Source organism: Lates calcarifer, linkage group LG11 (assembly GCF_001640805.2).
Source record: "Lates calcarifer isolate ASB-BC8 linkage group LG11, TLL_Latcal_v3, whole genome shotgun sequence".
In the NCBI taxonomy this organism is placed as follows: Eukaryota; Metazoa; Chordata; class Actinopteri; family Centropomidae; genus Lates; species Lates calcarifer.
In genome coordinates, this window is record NC_066843.1 from 14,147,465 (window position 1) to 14,169,123 (window position 21,659).

At 40.4% G+C, this 21,659-nt stretch overlaps 3 protein-coding genes across 5 annotated transcripts; all 3 read right to left on the bottom strand.

The window, feature by feature from the left end:
• Window positions 1-6,574: 6,574 nt before the first annotated feature.
• On the bottom strand, window positions 6,575-9,667 carry alyref (Aly/REF export factor). The gene is made up of 6 exons (XM_018672815.2): window positions 9,291-9,667; window positions 7,728-7,886; window positions 7,463-7,610; window positions 7,242-7,305; window positions 6,975-7,161; window positions 6,575-6,883 (listed from the first exon to the last, which is right to left on the bottom strand). Exons 1-6 carry the CDS (start codon window positions 9,528-9,530, stop codon window positions 6,869-6,871), a joined length of 813 nt encoding a protein of 270 aa, XP_018528331.1. The 5' UTR covers window positions 9,531-9,667; the 3' UTR covers window positions 6,575-6,868.
• A 706-nt stretch (window positions 9,668-10,373) lies between these two features.
• On the bottom strand, window positions 10,374-14,739 carry mcrip1 (MAPK regulated corepressor interacting protein 1). 3 transcript variants are annotated; one of them, XM_018672818.2, is made up of 5 exons: window positions 14,630-14,739; window positions 12,944-13,037; window positions 12,605-12,708; window positions 11,283-11,387; window positions 10,374-11,169 (listed from the first exon to the last, which is right to left on the bottom strand). In XM_018672818.2, exons 2-5 carry the CDS (start codon window positions 12,949-12,951, stop codon window positions 11,105-11,107), a joined length of 282 nt encoding a protein of 93 aa, XP_018528334.1. In that variant the 5' UTR covers window positions 12,952-13,037; window positions 14,630-14,739; the 3' UTR covers window positions 10,374-11,104. The 3 variants fall into 3 exon arrangements, with proteins under 3 accessions (XP_018528334.1, XP_018528332.1, XP_018528335.1); XM_018672816.2 differs by having other exon boundaries at window positions 12,605-12,723; XM_018672819.2 differs by having other exon boundaries at window positions 12,605-12,743.
• Window positions 14,740-15,256: 517 nt separating this feature from the next.
• Window positions 15,257-17,834, bottom strand: ppp1r27a (protein phosphatase 1, regulatory subunit 27a). The gene is given in 4 exon segments (XM_018672820.2): window positions 15,257-16,159; window positions 16,676-16,826; window positions 17,018-17,108; window positions 17,110-17,834. Coding segments are annotated over 4 exon segments (708 nt in total). The 5' UTR covers window positions 17,455-17,834; the 3' UTR covers window positions 15,257-16,038.
• Between the last annotated feature and the right edge of the window lie 3,825 nt (window positions 17,835-21,659).

Genomic DNA, 21,659 nt, shown 5'->3' on the forward strand with positions numbered 1-21,659 from the left:
AAAAGGCCCACGCGCTCCATAAAATGGATTAGTTTTAACAATATTGACATCACCACCCTCATAATGATACACATTGTTTGGTGGCTAACCCTGCTCAAACAATGCAGGCTGTGATTAACTGGCTACATACTGCCCTGACAGGAAAAAGGTCCCGTCATTGTTCTGTCCCGGTGCCTGCTCGGAGATAACATAGAGGTCATGAGATCGTGCATCCAAACACTGGATGTGCTGTTGAACCTCTCCACCTCAGTGTCCTAACCTTCACCTGCACAGTCCTGCACGCAATACTCATAATCTGACTAAGCAGCAAACACCGGACTTGGCAGCAGCTGAAGCCTCAGATTAGGCATGTTACTTAGCAACTCCACTGAGCAGAGAGATTATAGAAAGTGGGATTACAGCTAATGATGCATTCAGGCACTGGAGGGGAAAGTGTTTGGAGGTATCACTGGTGACACATCAAGAAGATTCTCTTGACAGGAGTCATTAGTGTCACTGAGACGTGACTGAAGATAATTGGTCAGTGAGCTCAGAGAGGACCAGGGAATCCCTGCGGGATGATACAGGCTTTATGAGGTGGAGTGGACGGGTGTGCTTGCGCGTGTTTGTGAGTGCAGGGGAACCTGACTGTCTTTTAAGGACAGTTGTTTTTTTAAAGAGGATGCATCAGTGTAGGAGTGGGTGATAAATCAATACAACACTGATACGGTGACAGGAAACTAGATATTGATATAGTGATGTTCAAATGTCTTCCTTATCTCTTCAGCTGAATTACACTGAACTGATGCAACACATAAACTTTTGTTGCTAAGTGATATGAAATACTGAATACCAGTAAAATAAATATTGTTTAGTCAAGAATTCTTTTGTCAAGAAAAACACTTCAATACAACAATGAAAAACTAGCTCTTTGATTTGATCTAAAAATGGTCTGGTCTGTAAATATCTTCTTAAAGAGTTAACGATCATCTCCAAAGTCTTTCACAGTAAAAAGAAAAGTAAACAACTAAGTCAGAAATTGGGTAAATATTATTTGGTTGAATTTCCAAAGCAGACTTGACTTAATATAATACATATATGACTGCTGTTTGATGTAATCTACTGAGATCTGTCTGGTGCCACTGATCATACAGTTGATGCCACCTGTCAGCCGCAACCATATGGCAAAGGATAAAGGAGGAGCGACAGGTAGCCGAGCCATATACAGCTTCTGTGCTTGCAAGGGTTTAATACTTGTATAATATCAGACAAACCATGGACACTGGCAGCAAAGAAACATTTTAATTAGCCCTGTTTTCCTCTGATTACGCTGCAGGCATATGGCAGGCAGATATCAGAAAATCTAACAGGAGCGTTGTAGTTCAACAGCAGCTGCTGCAAATTACGCACAGTAGAGCGACCTTTGCAGATGAATCGAGAAGTAGAAGTACTACAACTGATGATTAATACCCGGATTACTGTTACTAGGAGCAAAGCATATTTACCTCAGAGACAACAACAGGACATAGATGCTGCTTTTCTAAAAGTGAGACCTGGCAACCTTTGTGAAGTGACATTTAGCTCTTGGCCTTACCTCCCTATTGAAGATGTCACTCACAGATCTCTGGCTGCTTTGATCTCTGGTCTCTGTTAGTCGTCTCTCTCGTGCAGCAGACACCGAGCCCGCCAGAGACCTTTTAGATTTGTTCTTTTTTATCTACACAATTTCTCTACACTTCTCTGTATCTTGTAATAAGAGCTTTAAGAGCATTTCTCTGCAAAAAAAAATAAATAAAAAATGATTATTATTATTCACATCAGCATTTTGGTCCCTTTGACTTTGCTGAGGCTGAATAGATGATTCTGCAACACTTCTAATGCAACTGGAGCAGTTGAAATTGCAGTATATCCTCCAGCAATGTGTCAATGCAGCAAATGCATCGACTCACAAGTATCTTTGTACAGTGTTGTGTAGCTATCATCGTATTTCTGACCTTGAGCGGAATTTGATGCACATCTGTTGATATTCCAGTGTCATCAAACTCTTATATGCAAAGCACCACTGTCAGCCATTTTCTTCCCACTTTCATCTTAGTGCTGGTTTTCACTCTGTTACCCGAGTGGATAACCAGCCGCAATTTTTTGTTTTTTGTTTGTTTTAAGAAATGAATCTGGATACAGCTATGCCCTTAGACTTGATGATATAGTAGTAAGTACATGTGAGGGTGTGTTGTATGCCAGGCTGCCGCTAGTTCTTCTGTCTGTCAAGACATTACTGCAAACTTCCTTTTTCGGGCCTGATGATTCATATCCTTTAAAGCAGTAAACCACAGTATGCTGCAGAGCGGAGGCAAACTCATCTTCTGAATGCTCAACCTGTGAGGCCTACCCAACCTCATCATCTTTAGATGCTAAACTGACAGAGAAGGACACTGGCACAGACTAGATGTTATGTCGTCGATAAAATCATGCTGGGTTCCACCAAGTCGAGGATGTAGTGCAACACATACCAAAGCTTTGAGGAAGTGTTGCACCAAGAGCTCTTGGCGGAGCTGATGCAATGCAGAGGAACCCAGCCCCAACAGAAATACAGAAGACAACGAGAGAAAAAAAATAAGAAATGCAAAGGGATTAAAATTAGAGAAGAAACGTGCTAGAAAACATATTATGAGCTTGTGATAACTGATGACGTGAAAAGCTATTGGCCAAAGCAAGATTATTTTAGCAGGATGTCTATCACACAGAAAATGTTTTATCAGTAAAGAAGACTAATCTGATCACAAAGAAAATGGGCAATAGAGAGAGGTGGCCCTGGGAGAATGAGAAACAAAACACACCTCTATCCCAGGAAGGACCAGAACAAATAGGAAGCTTTAAAAATAGCCAGTGAGAAATCCCTGCGTACAGCAGCAGGAAGCCATGAGTGAATGGGATAGCCAAGGTGCCAGCTGAAAGGTCAGGGCTTATTCCCCTGCTCCACGGGAGTTTCAGCAACATGCCCAGATTCAGTCTGCCTCCCTAGGCAACAGCCTCAGCAAAGGTGATGGACTCTGAACAATGCAGGATTACAGCCATATAATGGCTTTCTTCAAGGATAGCAACAATATGATATTATACAACAGGTGGTATTGAACATGTCACATGAGTATTTGACCAAATTACTGTTTAAAAGGCAAAATTTTGTGGTTAAAGAATGTGAAACACAGGCTGGGGAGGACTGCACAGTGTGAGAAAGAGAGACGTATCATTACTAGCTCCCAATGGTCTGTGTGTGGAGTGGCTGGCGAGCATCCCTGCGCCTATTCCCCTGTGAGACTTAACTAAAACAGAAGAGGCCACTGACATGATTTGTAGATGTAGATTTGGTAGATGTAGAAAGGGCTGATTCTCATAAAATATATTTTCTATCATATGAAATAAATCAAAGTGAACTAAACATAGCATTTATGTACGTTTATAAAATAGTTTAATACCACTCATTTGCATCAAAATGTTTAAGAACAAGCTAATTTGTGCAACATTTTAGGTTTCAGAGCAGTGGTTTTGACCTTTGCTCTTCACTCCCTGTGAGCTGCTTGAACGTGCTCAAAGCTGATGTCAGGAAAATGCCTACAGCGGTTAATTCGGCCTATTTAAGGCCTACTAAAGATCAGCCAGCTCAAACCAGAGAAATAGAAACTGCAAGATGAGACATCCGGCCTCTGCTGCAAGGCTGCAGATGAAGCAAATGAAAAAGGATGTGATAGAAATGTATTAACTTAAAGTTCCTCAACTCTTACTGGGGAGTGTGTGTGTGGGAGGGTATTCCTCTAGGGCCATTAATCAGACACACTGGAAGAAAGGGAGGATTAACGGTTCAGTTGATGTCTTTGAAAAATCACTTATCACTCATTCAGCTAAAGCACACAACTTAGCTATCACATTAAAGTGACTGTCACTTGAACCATGTTTGATCTCAGCAGATGTGACCTATGTGCATTTGACTATAAAAGCCTTCAAAAACTCAAAATGGAGGCAGATTTTAGGTGTGAGCCCTCCGGGCCAATTCAAATTAAAAGAGAGATGAGTTCCAGGAAGTGGCAGAAAATGTTCCTCTTATACCACATGACTGTCGAGTCTCACACTCAGACATTTAAAGTAGACTAACTCATCCATATCTTTTGGTCCATTAGTTAGTGCATCCACTCAAAATGTGTGTTAACGTGAACAAGTGAATGCAATGGCTGATCGTTACCTAATGGCCAACAATGTCAGCTCAGATCAGGCTCAACACCCGGAAATGAACAACTACTGATTGCTCCTTTACTTCTCATTGCCGCCGGATAACTTTGTAATGACTTAGCAATAAATTGAAGGAGTTTGAGACCGTCAAACTGCAACAACAACCTGATAAATCTACATTAAAAAGGGAACAACCCTGACTGCAGGAAGTTGCTCTTTGGTAAACAAATTGGCCCTTTCCTAAATTCACGTTCACGGTTGTAGATTAGCAAATACTTATTTTACAAGTGCTGAAAAGCGTGCTAACTTCGCCATAGTAGCTCAGGTGTGTTTGCTAGAAGGTTTAAACGAGTTATTAAACGAGTTTAAGCCATGTTTTATCAATTCTTACCGTCACACTGACTGGTAGGCTGGGACAGTCTCCTCTGAATGGTGGTGAGAGCGAGTGAAGTGAAGGAGCGGAGAAAAATCTCAGGCAACGGCCGCTAACAGAGGACACCATGTCCGGTCCAGAGCCTTCAAAATAAAAGAAAGTTTTTACGTGTTTTAATATATAAAAATCACAAGCTACTCAGCACCACATAAAGTAACTGAAATTATTTCCAACTTAACTAGCTACAACAGTTAAGTGATGCATGAATGTATTAGTCATAGATTCAGCAAACATTATTCCGAAACGACCATTCTTCTTTTACTTTTGGTACTTAAACCATATAATGATGTGAACATTACTCAAGTAAATTTTTGAATGCATGACTTTTACTCTTAAATGCGGTGTTGCTATTTTTAACAAGACATCTCCTTCCACCACTGTCCAAACTTCATTCAGATTTTTTTAAATTCAGGTTTTTAATTAACTTGACACTGGGGAACGTCATTTACTACAGCGCTTTTATCTAAATCAACTATGTACGTATTTCGTTTTTATGTTGTTTTATACTTGCTACTGTACCACATTTCAAAGAGAATGCGCACTTTTTAGACTACTGCATTTATCAACATTTTCCATCTGTTTGGGATTGCTGGTTACTTTACATATCATCTCATTATGAAGCTAATGTAGATTCAACTACTGTATAGTAGCACACAGTGGTTAAAATTATCTTAATTTTAATCCATCAATAATCCACTAATTTGATTAATTGATTTGAATAATAAATGTTTTTATTTTTTCACTGTTCATTTTGTTGATTGTATTTATTTACCTTAATTTTTTGAATGCAGACCTTTAATGTGTAACAGATTATTTTTATATTGTATTTAGTCCATCAACTGATCGATAACACTACTATGTAAATACTATACAGATTCAAAACAAAGAAAAACAAACAACTTAAAACGTCCAAGACTTAAGGGAAAAAAGGAAAACTTCTTTGACTTCAATCATGAAAAACTAACCGGAAGCTGTATGTTAACAATAGAAACCTTTGTGTCTGCCGACACGCTTCCGGGAAAAATGCGCTTTTGACACGCGTGGGCACGTAGATCTACAGGGCGCGCTCCGCGTTTGGAGGTCCAGATATTTTAAACTTTGTTCGCTTCCACTTAGTTTTAGCTCATTCACAGACTGAGCAATCCCAGCACAGCAACTTCTGAAGTTTTTTTTTTATCCATAATGCCTACACAATGCATGATGCATAATGCATGATCTGAATGATCATGTCATAGGCGTGGCAAGCAGGTACAGACAGCACGAGTACATTTCAAAAACCCGGTAGGCTCAGACACTCAAACTTTCTAGACCATATATGGTTGTTGCCAGTTTGACAGAGAGCAGGACGACATCTAGTGGTTACGTTGTGCAGGTGAATTAGAGCAGCACGGCAGATATAACCATGTTTGTTTAATCAACATCACACTGCTCAAACTACTGTGGGAAATTTCTCATCCTACGCGTTTGGCTACGCACAATGGCTTTGTGGGTGTTTATGGCAGTTATTTTGTAGCTGGATCATAGTATTTCAGTGGTTAACTCTGGGGGAAAGCCAAGCCTGGTTTCAATAAAACATTTCCATCTCTTCATTTGAGTCATCGTTGGTTTCAAAACTTCAGGTCCAACACAATCTACTGAAATCCACACAACTTGTTATCCCAAAACATCAAGACCCCCATCATGTAACTGTATGCCCCCCACATTGAGATGCCTCTAGATCTAACCAAAAGCTTATGTAATATCTCTGGTTACTGATGGGAATCACTTGATTTCAAATAACACACAGTATAAACAGAGTCTGTAGACTTTATGCTGTTTCAAAAACAGATATAAGAGATAAAACATGTAGACAGTCACCGCATTTAGAACAGAATATCTGTAAGGTCTTTCTTTGGATGAAATTCAAAAGGTTGTGGACATAGAAACAAGAGAGAAGCAGCATTTGGTTAATATGTACTGCAAGTTTTATTACAAGTCCAGTAACTACAGGGCAGGGGGAAGAACTGGGAAACCCCAATTCACATTAACCTACAGTCGAAACCATTTTCATCAGAAAAAAAGGAGAAAAAAAAAAAAACACTGGTAAAAAACACTTCGGAGCATTTAAAAGAAGAAGTTGGAACAATAATTTCAATCACATCAGAAGACGACAAAGTGTAAAATATTCTGCACATTTGGAACAACCATCCCTCTGTGCAGAGAGGAAGGGATGACAGCTTGGAGGAGCTTCATTTCTTAGCTGGTGTCCATCTGAGAAAACGAAACAAGAGTGAAATTAGACAGCTGCCAAAACAAGACTGGTTAGTTGGTGACGGGACCTTCATCAAACAGCTGAACATACCCTGGCATTGTAAGCGTCTAACTGGGCGTCGAGTTCCTCTGCTGACAGCTGTTGCTTGCTGCTACCGCCGCGTCCGCCTCGACCCTTTCCTCTGGCACCGCCTGCACCACGTCCTCCGCGGCCTCTCTGCATGCCTCCAAAGCCTCCCCCACGACTTCTGTTCATGCCTCCACCACCTCTGTTCAGACTGAAAACGAGAATGCCCATCACATACAGTGTCCCACATGTTTGCAAGTTAATTTCTTAAACAAAGTCCCCCACACTTACCCCTGCATAGGTCGCCTCTGTGTGTCAATCTGTGATGTGACGAGCTGTATGTTCATGGGCCGCCCTGGAGAGACAAAGATGTAATTAACCTCACAGCCTGGGAAAGGCAGTAGCGACAGAAAAATTATATTCTCATAGCTCCTATCAAAAAATAACAGCCATCACATCAGATAAAAGTTATCCATTGCAGTTGTAGCATTCAATTTGAGTCTGGGGCATACCATCAAGTGGGATGCCATTGTACTGTTTCATGGCCTTAAGGGCGTCTGCCCTCCTCTCAAAATGGACATCTGCAGTTCCCAGACTCCTTCCTGATCGGTCATAGTGAACAGCAGCCTTCTTCAGGGTCCCAAATTCAGCAAAAAGTTCCTGAAAAGGAAAGTAAAAATCTGAGCGGCCATCTCTTTGCCACATCCTGTAGCACACCAACACAAAAGCATCATCTCACTACAAACTTTTTAAAAGTAAAGGTAGTAACCCAAGTACCTGAATGTCTGCATCTGAGACCCCAAAGTCGAGATTGGAGACAAGGAGCTTCCCTCCAGTTTCCACACCAGCTCCTCCGCCACCCCCAGCAGCGCCATTGAAGCCGCTGAAGCCGTTGTCGAACATGTCGTGCTGCCACTTATCTGGAAGCTGTTTAGGCTGCAACAGACGAAAGAGAACGCACCTGCTGACTTCAGGATCCCCTTGCCTCTGTCAATCACAGAGTCCACACGGCTGGGTGTTGGGGCAAGCAGGGGCTCCACTTCCAACAGGGCCAGGGTGCTCAGCTCCCCCAAGAGGGTCCCCAATGTTCCCTGCCCACCCCATCACTACAAGCAAGTGAATCACTTCAGACAGAAGGACATACACAGGACAAACAATGTAACCATAAAAGCAAGGGGATGTGTTGTGTATCACCTCTATAGACACACCTACTGTAAATATTTTTAATTATAGAGTTTTGTGGCATCTTCTGAGACTGTACACATCAGTGACTACTAAGTCAAACTGACCAAAGTTTGTTAATCCCACACCCACCCACAATCTCTATATTAAACCCTGAACAACTTGTACCAATATTGCCCACTGTTCTCTTGCCATCTGCACCTCCACCAAAGGCTCTCCAGATATGATCCTCGGGTACACAGGGGGTCGCCATCTGAAGCAGCGTTGCCTCCAGCGTTGCACCAAGTTTTCCCGGCCCGGCCCAAAAGTTCTTTACCAAGCCACGAAACTGGCTTTCATGAAGGGGAACTGTCCGTAAAAGGAGTGGGGACTGACCAGAAAAACAACTAGAAAATGGCCAGCTATCCACTATGCAAGAGTGGATTATCTGAGCGTCCATTTTGAGACCACGCCATTTTGATTGGGGCTTTTGTTGGTTTTGTATAGATACCCATTCACACTTAAGGAGTGAAGATTTGCCTTATCAGAACACTATCGGGGGGGTTGTAGTCCACTGATCCATCCACAAGCAACAGCCACACTGGTTGAAAAGCCACCAAACAGGCCTTGTTGAGAAACCCGCCAGCCACTCCCGAATAAAAGGCCGCCTCGACGCTGCACCGGGACAAGGACAAAAACTATGCTTCCAAGGGTGGTGAAAAAATCATTTGCGGGCAAATTTTCTCGAAGAAGTGTTTTCCTCTCACCATCATATTGACACTTTGGGTGGAAAGGACCTTTACAGCCCGTGGACGACTAGCTCTAATTTAAGGTGCTGGATTCAAAATGGCGCCGCCGAGGCCTTCACGATCCAACTTTAGTTAGCCAATATGGCTACACATTCGCTCTCTCCAAAAGGCCTCTTCTTGGAAAATGAAGTAACACATATAAGTTGTGGGAGAAGGGACAAACTATGCATACAACTTCCATTAATGCTTAACCGCAAACTACAGAGCTCTCCTCCGAGGGAAACTCGGCGGTTAGCGATTACTTTATTCGCTTGACTAGCAAGCTGGCTAGAGGGTTAGCCTACTGGAGAATAGAAGGATGTTACCCAGGCATTTTCAGGTTTGCCGAAGGTTTTTCCTTTTTCTGCCCATTCCTCTAACTTTCTCATACCCTGCTGTAAGGCGTTGGTCTGCCTCTAGCGCGGTTCAGGTTCTGTCGGTTCCTCATGGGGCCGGATCCGCCGCCTCGGCCTCCAAATCCTCCGCCGCTGGCTCCAAGACGCCCAGCGCCTCCTCCTCGACCGCCGCCTGAGCCTCCGCGGCCTCGACCTCTTCCACCTCGGCCTCCACCTCTCTGCTGCCTGTTCTGCTTGATAATGTCGTCTAGAGACATATCCATTTTATCGGTCATTATGCTGCCCCGGTAATGCTAAACTTTCGACGAAATATAAAAAATACACCCTAGACTTGCTTGGTCCCTCTCCCTGCCCTTTCAAAGATCCACGCTCTCTACACCGACGGGAAAACACAATGAGCCAGCGACCGTTGAATATAGACGAACTGGTACGGCACGTACTGCACGTAAGCATGGCGTCATCACGCAACACGAGGGCTGAACAAATAAACACCATACTGCTCTTATGGATTAGGGATTATTACTGATACTAAATGCAATGTGACATTGTCACTTGATCAGTTTGAATGACTGGATCATAATACTCAGTGACTCATTCAAAGTTCTGTCTTTAAAAAGACAATTAATCTGCATGAGTTTCAATTTTCATTTTCATCAAGTCATTTTATTAAAGCAAATATGCTGAATTTGTACTGGTTCCAGCCCTAAATATTTATATTTTTCTTAGCTTTTCACTATATTAAACTAAATCTCTATAGTCAGATAAAACAGCCATTTCAGCTCATTAATCAGTTAATTTAAAAAATAACCAATAATGAAAACAATTATTAACTGCAGCTCAATTTTTTTTTTAAACAAATAACCAGTGGCACAATCTTTGGCTTTATGAAATTTCCCCTGCTGTAAGATGCAGGGTGAGTTTCACTAAGGCTCCTCTACCAATGTCAAGCCCTTGCAGTACTAAGGGCATTTGTCTTTTATTTCATCATGGACAAGACACATAGTCATTCTTTTTTGTTTTGTGATGATAAGATTCATATAGTTGTGATGCCTCACATGATGCACCCACAGTGAAATTCGATCTGGTCAATATTTATATAGGATCAATACAAGCAGGAGTACTGTAAAAGTCTTTTATTCAACATTTTGTTTCAGTTAGGGAAGGGGGGAGGGTTAACCAAGGGCGGCATACTTGGGGAGGTCTCTACTTAGTAAAGTCCATTTGAGGGCAAGAAAATTTATAATAAAAACGTTGGCCTTCTACATTGCATTTGGCTTCCAAAACTTGCCCATAAAGTGTGTATCCCAATGTGACCATTTCATTACCTCTACAATTTATTGATCAAACTATCTTCCAAAACAAAAAAAAAAAAGAAAAAAGAAAAAAGAAAAAAAAGAAGTCAGCCCTTTCGCATTTTCCTCCAAAGTCATATAGGTAGCAGTAGTAAAGAAAAGAGGGTTTGGATTTAAGACTGCAGTCTTTTGTGTCCTGTGGAGAGTGTCAACAGTTTGTACCTCAGCATCAGATGTCAGCAAATTTTGATGAAAGTTTGCATCAGTCCCATCCACATAAACAATGTACATATGAGGATATTGTGACTTGAAAAAAACATGAACCAAGAGAGGGGAGAGTTTGTTCTCCTTAAAATCCCAGTTCTTTTCTTCGTAGTTGGTTGTAGAGGATAAAGAAAGAGATGAGGGGTTGCTATGGTCCAGAGTTTAAAAACGAGATTGGCATTCTGCGCTAGACTGGCCGACAGGGCTGACTTTCTGGCTGACCAAGGGCTGATGGAGGAAAAGTTCTCGAGGATAATGGGTGGAAAAAAGCGACCGGACCATCATCAGAAAGACTAGGACTTCTTGGAGTCCTGTGTGTTGCGTTTCTTGAGGTCACTCAGGTCCACCGGCGTGAAAGCTGCAAAAGCAGACAGAAACAAGTTGTTAACTGGTCTGTGCTTGGTTGATTTAATCCTTCAGTGTGACATAAAAATAAAATCACTTTCACTACCAAGTTTCACTGTAACTTACAATGTAGGTTAGGATTTGGGTTCTTCTCCACATACTCCTGTGGTCCGCGGTCATTACGTTCACTATTTTGTGTTGATCTGATATCTCTGAGCACACATTGCCAGGCTGAGGAAGGGAAAAGACTTCAATGTTTTTGTTACATTCAAGAAAACTTATCCTACCCTGGAGACTTGTTAGTAATGACAGGGCTAGACAGACTAAAGGTACACAACAAGTTCAACTTAATGAAGGTGAAATGTGTAGTTTAAGTTTCCACTCTCACTGAATCTGAGACAGTGTGCTGGTGTTTGGTAAGACTCATTCTTTAGCACTTTCAAACAAAGTAAGTGCTTCAGTGCCACTACCTGTACTTAGAGCAGGCAAATGAAGTTGTCTGATTCAGATACTGTAGCACTGCTTTTAATGATGATGGTTGAAGTTTTCATTGAAATACAATCTGGACCGTGATCTCTGGTAATTTGAACTACACGGTCAGTCACTGTCCAAGCCCTCGGACCTACCACACAGGCACTATTATTCTCAGCACTTAAAGGTTCCCTGTGGCGTTTTAGACCCCAGGTAGCACTATGGAGCATTTTCTATAAGTAGGTCCTCCTTTTGTCTGTCTCATGTACTTGTGCACATGGGTAACATGACACATAATCCTACTAATGGTTTCGAAATATTCCACTGACTTGTTTCAGTGAGTAACACTCAATGTAAACATAGGTTTTGTTTGTTTAAAAGATAATCCCACAAGCCACCTCTCACAAATCCACACAGTAAACAAGGTGCCATGTGAAAATGCTATTATGACATTGCTGTTATCATGCCCTCACATAGCAGTATGCTGATTGCATGAACAAAATGCTACCTCTAGATTTAAGCAATATGCGATTAAATTATTCTGATATTTCCCACCTTTACATGTGAGATAAACAAAATCATATGGATCCCGTTTACATGCGGCACACTTCTGACTTGCTCAGAATCCAGAATACAGAACCACAGCGTCGTCTGATTTTCTTTAAATGGGTCTCCATTAAGCAAAATGACTGCTGACCTTCAAGTGAAGAAAGCTTTTTATCTGAATATGTTACTCTTAGAGTTATGGAACAGAAAAACTTAAGTCACCTGCAATAGACCTGTCAGTAATCACCCACTTATCTCAACTGTACAAACATGCAGAAAGAAGAAAGGGGAAAAGATTCAGACATAAATCTTCTGTTTGCTAATGTCAATATTTTGTTCTAAGAGATGTATCATTGTGATCATACATAAAACATAAGGCTTAAATTATTCTAAATAAGATTCAACATGTCAGTGTTAGAGAGTATACTTACTATCATGTATAAAGCGCACATTTTCCTCATGTGCGGGGGTGAAAAGCTCCCCACTGTTAGTAGGGGATCGGGGGCTTGAAGTCCGCTTGTAACTATTCACCATCCTGGGAGCAGATGAGCTTCATAAACATGAAAACAGCTAAATTAGCAGCACAAACAGACATTTCATTAGAGTCTTTGAATAATTATTGTAAACTAAACTTCACATAATATTCCTCTGTGTCTAAAGCCCAACACAGTACATACCATTACATTTGATGAAATTATAATGATCACTGATAGCACTAGCCCATTTGAACTTGTGCATTAGCACTTAACTGCAGTCAATGTTTTTCAGACCTGGTCATTCTGTTTGCAGTCTGTACTCGCTCCTCGCTCCTCTATGGTGAGTGGATTTGAAGGATACAAAGGTTCAGAAATCCTCAGCTGGATTCTAAGAATAAACAAGAGTGACAACATTAGCATTCCCATGTGATCTAAGAAGTCAGTTTCTAACATTGGTGTAACAAAACATATTTAGTCATGTACTGTACTTGCATGCAATTTAGGGAAAGTTGTACTGTACTTGAGCATTTTCTTTTCATACAACCTTATAGCTGAAATTATTACTCATTAATCAATAAGTCATCTGTCAGAAAATTAAATGGTAAGTATTTTGCTGATTATTTAAAGTCATTTTTAGACAAATATACCAAATATTTCATGGCTCCAGCTTATTAAATGTGAGGACTTTCTGCTTTTCCTCTTGATAATTGCAATATGTTTTACTCATTTATGAATGATTTTGAGGTGTGGACCATTTACTAAATAAAGCAAGCATTAGGATGGTGCCACTATTGGCGCTGGATAACTGTGATGACATTTCTCACTATTTCTAACTAGATTTTTACAAACCAAACAATCAACTCATAAATCAGGAAAATTATCAGCAGGATAATCTATGATGAAAATAATCACTACCTGCAGTCTTATATAACATAATTGAAATGCATCAGTGATAATTAATGACAATATATATAATAGTATGGAGCTGAAACTATTGGTCTGTTTTACAAAAAACAAGATGAGATGTTTCATAGATGAAACAATTAATCAATTAATTAAAAAAACCAATAAAGAACGTAATAAATAGCTGCTAACCATTTAAAAGTATAACAGTCACAAAATCAACTTCTGAGTTACGTGTACTTTTACATACTTTAGGTACATTTCCATGATTATACTTTCATACTTTTACTTAATTTTACTTGAAATTACCTGAAATCCAGGTGTTTTACTAGAAATGAAGTATTTCTACATTGTAGTACTTTTTCGTAAGTAATGCATCTGAACACTTCCTCCACTACTGCTTCCTAAATGTCACAACAGACCTACATTTACATGGTTTGTTATATTAACACACTAATTATTAGAAACGTTAAATTATTGACGCTGCTAGTTAGACCGCAAGTTTAATTTGTTAGCTATTCACACCACAACTAAACTATATCTTCTGATAGGTTCTGATAAATGAAGTAACATTAGGAACAATATGAGGGATTATAACTAATTGTTGTAAGTGTTAATTAATGTTTAAAGAGTAAAGGTAAACTAAGAGTTTGTACGAAATGAACAAATATTGACGTTAGGAAACCAAGAGGCTTTTGTTTACGTTTCGACCTCAGTAGCTTCAGTAGTGTTAGCATCAGGCTAGAGAGCCAAACCTAGTATGTTTACCACTGGTCTAACTCTTATGAACAACAGTACGAATTGTCTCTAAAATCGTTCCTAATGGAGAGGATCTGTGTTCTCTTATGGCTATGTCCTGAGGGACAGCTAACTATAGATCTGCTGACACAATAGTTTTAGCTAACTTTAGCCAGCTAGCTGGAGATTTACATTGTCTTGTCGTAACGTTAGCTTAAAACAGCTAATATTTCACAGGCGTTACCGGTAAAAAAAATATTTCTTAGAAACACGCTCAACCCACTAATAACATTTTCAGTCTCCCAAGTAAAGAACACAGCGTTAAGATATTCAACAAACCTTATTTATGATCTTTCCTTTCGATTTCTTTATTCAGAGACTGTGTACGCCGTTAGACCTGGCTAAAACGTTGCCAATGCCAACCAATCATTTCCGGGAAAGGACACGGAAGTGAAAGGGCCCTCAAAAAATAATATACAGTATAATATTATAGATGATAATAATAATAATCATAATAATGATTGTAATTATTTTCAAAATAATGAAATTAACACAAAAAATGTACAATAGAGAACACTAGAGGTCAAGGTAATGAATCAATATAGTCATTTACCCACCTTCTTTATCACTTTCTTTAAACAAATATCTCAAGTCTTCTTTAAGAAAAAAAAAAACCAACAACATTACAATTTTTTTTTATTGTTGCCACTGTATTTCACTTTTTACATTCATGTCAGAATATTTTTTATTTTTGTTTTGATGTTATCAGTAGAAAAACCTGACTGAAGTTGAGAGCACACCGTGTATCCCAATTTATTTTGTACCATAGTAACAATGCTTTATGCAATACAGAGGATGGTTGAAAAGCTACAGCTTGAAGAGATGATGGTGAAATACAGTGTGATCTCTCTAGTTCTTGTGATACACTGTCATTTTTCTTTAACAGACTACACAACTGCAACTCAGTCATATTTATAAAAGGTTTCTTTATTTATGAAAATGTACAAAAATAATTGTTGAAGAGAAAATTATAAGACTTTCATCGCTGATATTCGCATTTCTACTACAGAAAAAAAATAAAAGCAATACATAAGGGAGGAAATACTGCAACAGTAGAAGTGCTTGTACAGCATAAACTCAATGTTCTTCTGGCCTATCAGTGCAGTATCAATTATTAATTTGGATGATCCTCTTTCTGCCCAGCAGTGAGGATACATAACTCTTTGTATAAGACACAAACATCTCGGCCCAAATTGTGTGTTGAAAATTCAGTATACAGTGTGTCCATAGTCTGGAAATAATACAGGCTGCCAGCTACTCAAAAATAAATATTCATGAGGATAGAAATGAATCTAATTTTCCTCAGAAAGGACTGTACATATGAAGTAAGGATGACATTTCAGTTCAGTGACACATAGTTGGCATTATGTTACATGAGTTGTGATATTTGCAGAGTAGACACGGGCGGTATGGCAAATACACAAATGCACAAAATAAAGTAAAATAAAACAAAATATTACAGAAACCACCAGAAAAGGAGTATTGCTTCATGGCTATAATAAAAATTTGTGCTACACTTTTGAAACCAACAAACAGACCCACTGTCTTCCTTTACAGGATGAGTGACATGGCCTGAGCTATGTTCCTCCACCCTGTGTACTGTTTTTTAAAAAAAATCTTTTCCAAGAGGCGGCTCTTCTCTCTGTCTTCTCTCTTGCTGTTGTCTCTTGGGTCCATATAGTGTCTGGTCACACACAGCCAGTCTCAAACAATTTGGCCAGCTCTTTGCAGTCTGGGTCGATGAGGTCCACAGGTTTCTCTCCGCTTTCATTCTCTGCCTCTGTGTTGGCTCCCATCGACAGCAGATATCTGAGAGGAGAATGAAGTAGAATATTGTTAAACAAACAAAGGTTTCCCATTGCAAAAATATACATGGATACATGACATAGTTTGTCATCTGTGTAACTTCTTCAGTGGCTGTGGTTATTCATTGTCTCAACTCAGAGACTTCAGAATAAGGAGAACTGTGAAAATTCAGAGGTATCTTATACTGTGGTTGTAATGTAATTTATACTGTGGATCACTTTATGACCACCATTTCTCCATATGGATATAAATAAACACAAAACATCTCACAGATTTTTGGATATTGTAAATTCTGTCCTATCCAGTGTTGTCTCCTCTTTTAATCCCTTGGGTTTGCTTTATGCTATAAACCACTGTGTATTGTGATGGTTGAATTATGTCACTGTTTCATGCATGTTGTTTTTTTTATGTTCAGAACCAAACTACCAAATACCGATACATTTTGTCTAGTGAGGCTGTTGTGGTTAACGTGACCTGCTCTTGTTCTTGTCACTAAGGCATGAACAAGTAATATGTTACCTTGCAATTTCTGGGTAGCCATCGCTGCAGGCCATGTGAAGTGGCGTCCAGCCATCTTCGTCCCTCTGGTGAACATCAGCGCCATATTTCACCAGCAGCTTCACCACGTCCAGGTTTCCTGTTAGCACAGCCTCATGTAGTGCTGCCATACCTGCATACACAAGACTACATTAGTCCTCTGCAGCAGCACTGCTGTACACAACCATGCAGTCGGGTCACTGTTAAACATCTAATGATGCCATGGTTTACATTATTTCTAATGTTAGAACTAATTAGTTTAGGCTTTTGAATGCCAGCAGAGAGCATTGCAGGACAAATGGTGTGAATTGGAAGTTAACTCACCTGAGTGAAAGATTGTATCCACACGAACTTTCCTCGCTCTCATGAACCGACCAATTTGCTCCAAATCTCCTCGTCTTACAATATCCTGGAAAGATGATGTCATTGGGGAAGTGCACAGTTCTTTTAGCAGGTGCGACCGGTATAGCAGGCGCAGGCTTCTCCTGTGCTTGTGTGCGATGTGTTGAACTGTACCGTGACCCTTTGCTATATGAAGGAACGTATGTTGATGCAGATTTGTAAGTGGACGTGTAGTGTGATGGAGTGTAATGTGTTGTGCTGTACTGTGTCGGGGTGTATTTTGTTGTAGAAGCATATGTGGACGTGTGGTGCGTTGGTGTGTAATGTGAGGGGGTGTAATAGGTAGGTGTGTGGTATGTTGGTGTGTACTGTGAGGTGCGTGTGTACGTTGACACCGGTACATGGTAGTTGAACTTCATCACTGCAGTGGCTGTGGCTCTGCCTCCTCCTCTGCTGTCAGCCCAGGAGGAGGGAAGTGAGAAATCCAAGAGAATGCTCCAATCCAGTAAAAGAGCAGTATCCTTTGCTGTGTGTCCTTTTTGTCCTCTCCTCTCTTGTCTCTTATCCTTTTAGTTTCCAACTGGAATGGTCCCTGCTGTTACTCACTTTGTATAGTGCAAGCAAATCCTTTGCTTCACCTCACTATGTCCCAATCCCCCTCTGTTAGCTTTTATTCTCCTCTTTTTGGCGCCTGTCGTGAACTTTTCCCATCCAAATTCAAAATGGTTTCTTGCACAGTATGCTTGCTGTTGCACAGAGCAGTCGTCTGATAAGGCTGGTCAGAGAGGACCCCTATATACCTTCTGCAGGGCTATTTTGGGGGCCTAATATCCAGTGACTTCAGCTTAGAAATGAGTGGCCTTTGTCCAGCTCCTCCCACTGTAGAGTCACATGTGCACTGACACTGCACCCACCCCTAGATCATAAAAAATGTTGACAACCAAAATGTTCTCTTTGAGTCTTGCTTGAGACATCTTCCCACATAAACATCTAAACAACTACGATTAATAGCAGAGAAAACATTGCCAGGAGAAGGAGACTATGCCTCAATGTCATATTTGCATGAGTTTACAAGTTATTTCCCTATTTTGGGCCAATACAAGTGGCTATGTATGTCACTTTTCTGTGATTCATGTTGTTTTAGTGCTATTAATGAGAGATGCATTGCAGGACAAATAAACAACATCAAAGAGCAACAGCACATGATTTCATTTTGTTGTTTTCTCTGCCTGTGTCACACCTGATGGTTCAATATACTCTTAGATAGACTGTTTTGATTTCAGCAACACCTAGATAAATATAATATATAAATATTTTGAGAGAAAGAGATTTTGAGACAGGTTTCATAATTTTACAAAGTCAGTCAAGATCTTCTGTGTGTTTTTGCCCCTTTTGTCCTCCCTGTGTTCCCCATTGATCTGCGGGTTTATCATGTGACACCTCGTGCTCGCCCCTCTACATCATAACCAGATACACCAATAAAACTTTCCCACTGAGGTTACCTGTGGGAGTAGGGTCACGACCAGTTGCGACTAAATGTAACCTCTCCCTTCAAAGGCCACTGTAAAGTCACATGGTCACCCGAAACACAGCTATTTACAACACTGAACTTTTGCTGTGTGCTGCAACACACACACAGAAATTACAATTTAAGAAATGTAAAATGTTTTCTCAAACAGCAGATTCTGTTGATATCAATGACTCTATACTTAGATGAATTCAATTTATAAATGTAATATTCAAAATGTAGAATAACTTGGATTTTCATCACTGTGTGAAATGCAGTACGTGTGAATGGAGCTGTAACATTGCACCAGCTGTCCCTTCACAGACTTCTAAGATGGGCAGAGCTGGTTATAACTGGTTCACAAAACCTTTGGAAGAGGGCTTGGGCATCTCACAGATGCTGCCAATGTAGCAGAGGTAATAGCATAGCTGCCATCCTCAGGTTTTTGTTTCTCAACACAATTCCAACCACTTAAGGTATGACCTTTCTCCAGGCCTCGAGCTCCTCTATTGTGATTTGCAGCTATTCTAATGTGTTGCTGCATTAGAATAGTACAATGTGCATGGTTCTGTTTCAGAACTGAAAACAAAAAATATTTGCACAATAGCAGGCTTTGTTTCAAGCTGGTTTACAAGATATTTCCAGTTTTGTGTGTTACTTAACCAGAAGAGGGAGCTCATATGACTCATATTATCCCAGCAGCAAGTGATAGATGAATTACTGTTGTATTGAGAGTTAACCCCCCGCTCTGAATGCCACTGTGAATTATTATTTATCACATCCCTGCACCGCTGGTCTCTGAACAGGGGAAAGAGGCTTACAGGCTCATGTGTAGACAAATTGAAGTGAGAGTATTTGAATGTTCACAGCTTGAGGAAGAGACCTTTAAAAGCGGCTCTCAGGTTTCACAGTCTCTTATATGGTATTGTGGGGGTTGCAGGGTTGTCCCTGAGCAATGGTGATACTCCTTCCAGCTTCCCTCGCACCTCTCCACGGACACTTCCTCACCGGGAGAAATGAGAACCAAGGCTTGTGGAAAATGTTTGTTTGTCACAGCCCGGTGTTAGGCCCACTCTTGGACACATGCCAGCGAGAAGTCTTGCACGCTTCCTGCTATACATAGGCTCACACTACCCTCCCCCTACTTACCTGCCCTTTAGGATGCATGCAGTGATCTGTCAAATTACCAAGAAGTCAGAACTGAAAACGTTAAGGTGCATGGAACATTGTCACAGAAAAGAAAGAGGATTATTTTTATATTGGAGCATCATCAATGTCACCTCAATGTTACTGCTAAAGTTACGGCTTTATTAATTAAATTTAACACCACCATGTTTTTGTGATCAGACAAAGGCTCAGGGAAGCAGTACTCCCATCCTACTTATTAGTCCAGTGCTTTTTGATTCGGTGTGTGTCTGGCTGAAGGTTTTGACCAAACACCATAAAATACAGTGTACATTTCAATTATCTGAGCAGTTAATATTGTATTTATTCTGATACCTATTCAGTTATATTGTCAGACTGAAAGGAGTAAAATTATGGTGGTGAAATGCTGAAAGAATTCTCTCTCTGTGTGTTTTTTTTTTAAATTCATCTATAATGAGTCTGATTTCTGAGATTAGCCTATGAAATATCCAACAAGTCCCAGGCTGTTAAAACCACCATGTTATGGTATCACAATAGTGTCTTGACACATTCCTTCACAAAAAGATTTTTGTGTCTTTCAGGTTAAAGACAGCTGTTACAGCATTAAACAACTTGAGTAAAGATGATGTTAACTGTTTTTGGTTGAATCAAAACCAGGGCCTTTCCACAGATGGCTTAAATCAGCATAGACAAGTAAATTCAAATACTTACACTGCCAACATATTCTCAACAAAATATAGTGGAAAATCTGTCATTCTGTAATCAGAGTGATCCATTTGTTTCCCTTAACTACAGTGTCTGGGCCCTATGCGACAAACAGTTCAGGAGACATGAAACTGAAGCCAAAAGAATGACAATTTTAATAGCGCCCTGTCACAGAGGCTTATTGGTGGGCTATACATGCTACAAAAAAGCCAGCTATGCATTCCTTAACACTCAACTGACTCGCGTGATGCAGGTAGGAGGCAGGTTTGTGACTCCATCTTCTAAAAATAAGAGCTGTGAAGCATCCTGTCTGTGTATAGCATGTTATGAATGCAGGCTGCCATCCTCATAAACATTGTTGACTAAAAAGGTCAGTGTAACACAAGTCATATGTATCTGAAAATTCTGTTTGAATAATCCTTGTCTGTGCATATACACATAGTCATAGTTTCACAGCTTTGTTTTGACTCTTAGCAGGAATTTTAAACAGAAGAAGGGCACAGGCGGCTGAGAAAATGCTGACTTTCTGCCAGGTTGTTGGATGGTATAATATACAAAAACAACGCCAGCTCTTGTCGGCACCCTCTTGCGTGGCTTCACAAGCCTCTTCTCTTTCTCAGAAACCACCCTGCTGTCCTGGGCACATGCAGTCCCAAGGGTGACAACAGGGGTACATTTCTTGACAGGCAGCGTATGAACACACCTTACATCGCCGGATGGTAAACACAGTGGGGACTGGCCTCCATCTGGATCCCCACAGGCCCAGTGGGAGATACTCACTGGGGCTGAGAAGTATCTGGTTACGGCACACGCAGTGGGCAGAAGAAAGAGGAGTTGGAATCTAAATCAGGATTGAGTAATCCTCTGTCTTTCGGTGAGAAAGAGGGAACCAGAAGCCTGCTGCAGTGGAGATGGTTCCATCTTGGGAAACTCAAAGTGAGAGGCATCAATAGACTACACTAAAAGTAACTACTTGTAAGTGATTCAGAGTTTAAATGTGGCACATTTGCCCTGATACTCAATGTCAGCATATAAAAACCAGAATAGATTTGCCAAACAGCTGAAGCATCAGAAATACAATTTAACAGCCAAATACTGAGTATGTATGTAAGGTTTATGCACAAATATGGCTACACTAGAATTACTTCAGTTGAACTAAAGTGTCACCAGTAGCACATTTCTTTCCACTGTGGTCTGAAAGGACAGAAAAAGGCTTATTTTACTGAGCTTCATGCTCTTAGTGGATCCTCACATGAATATAGACCA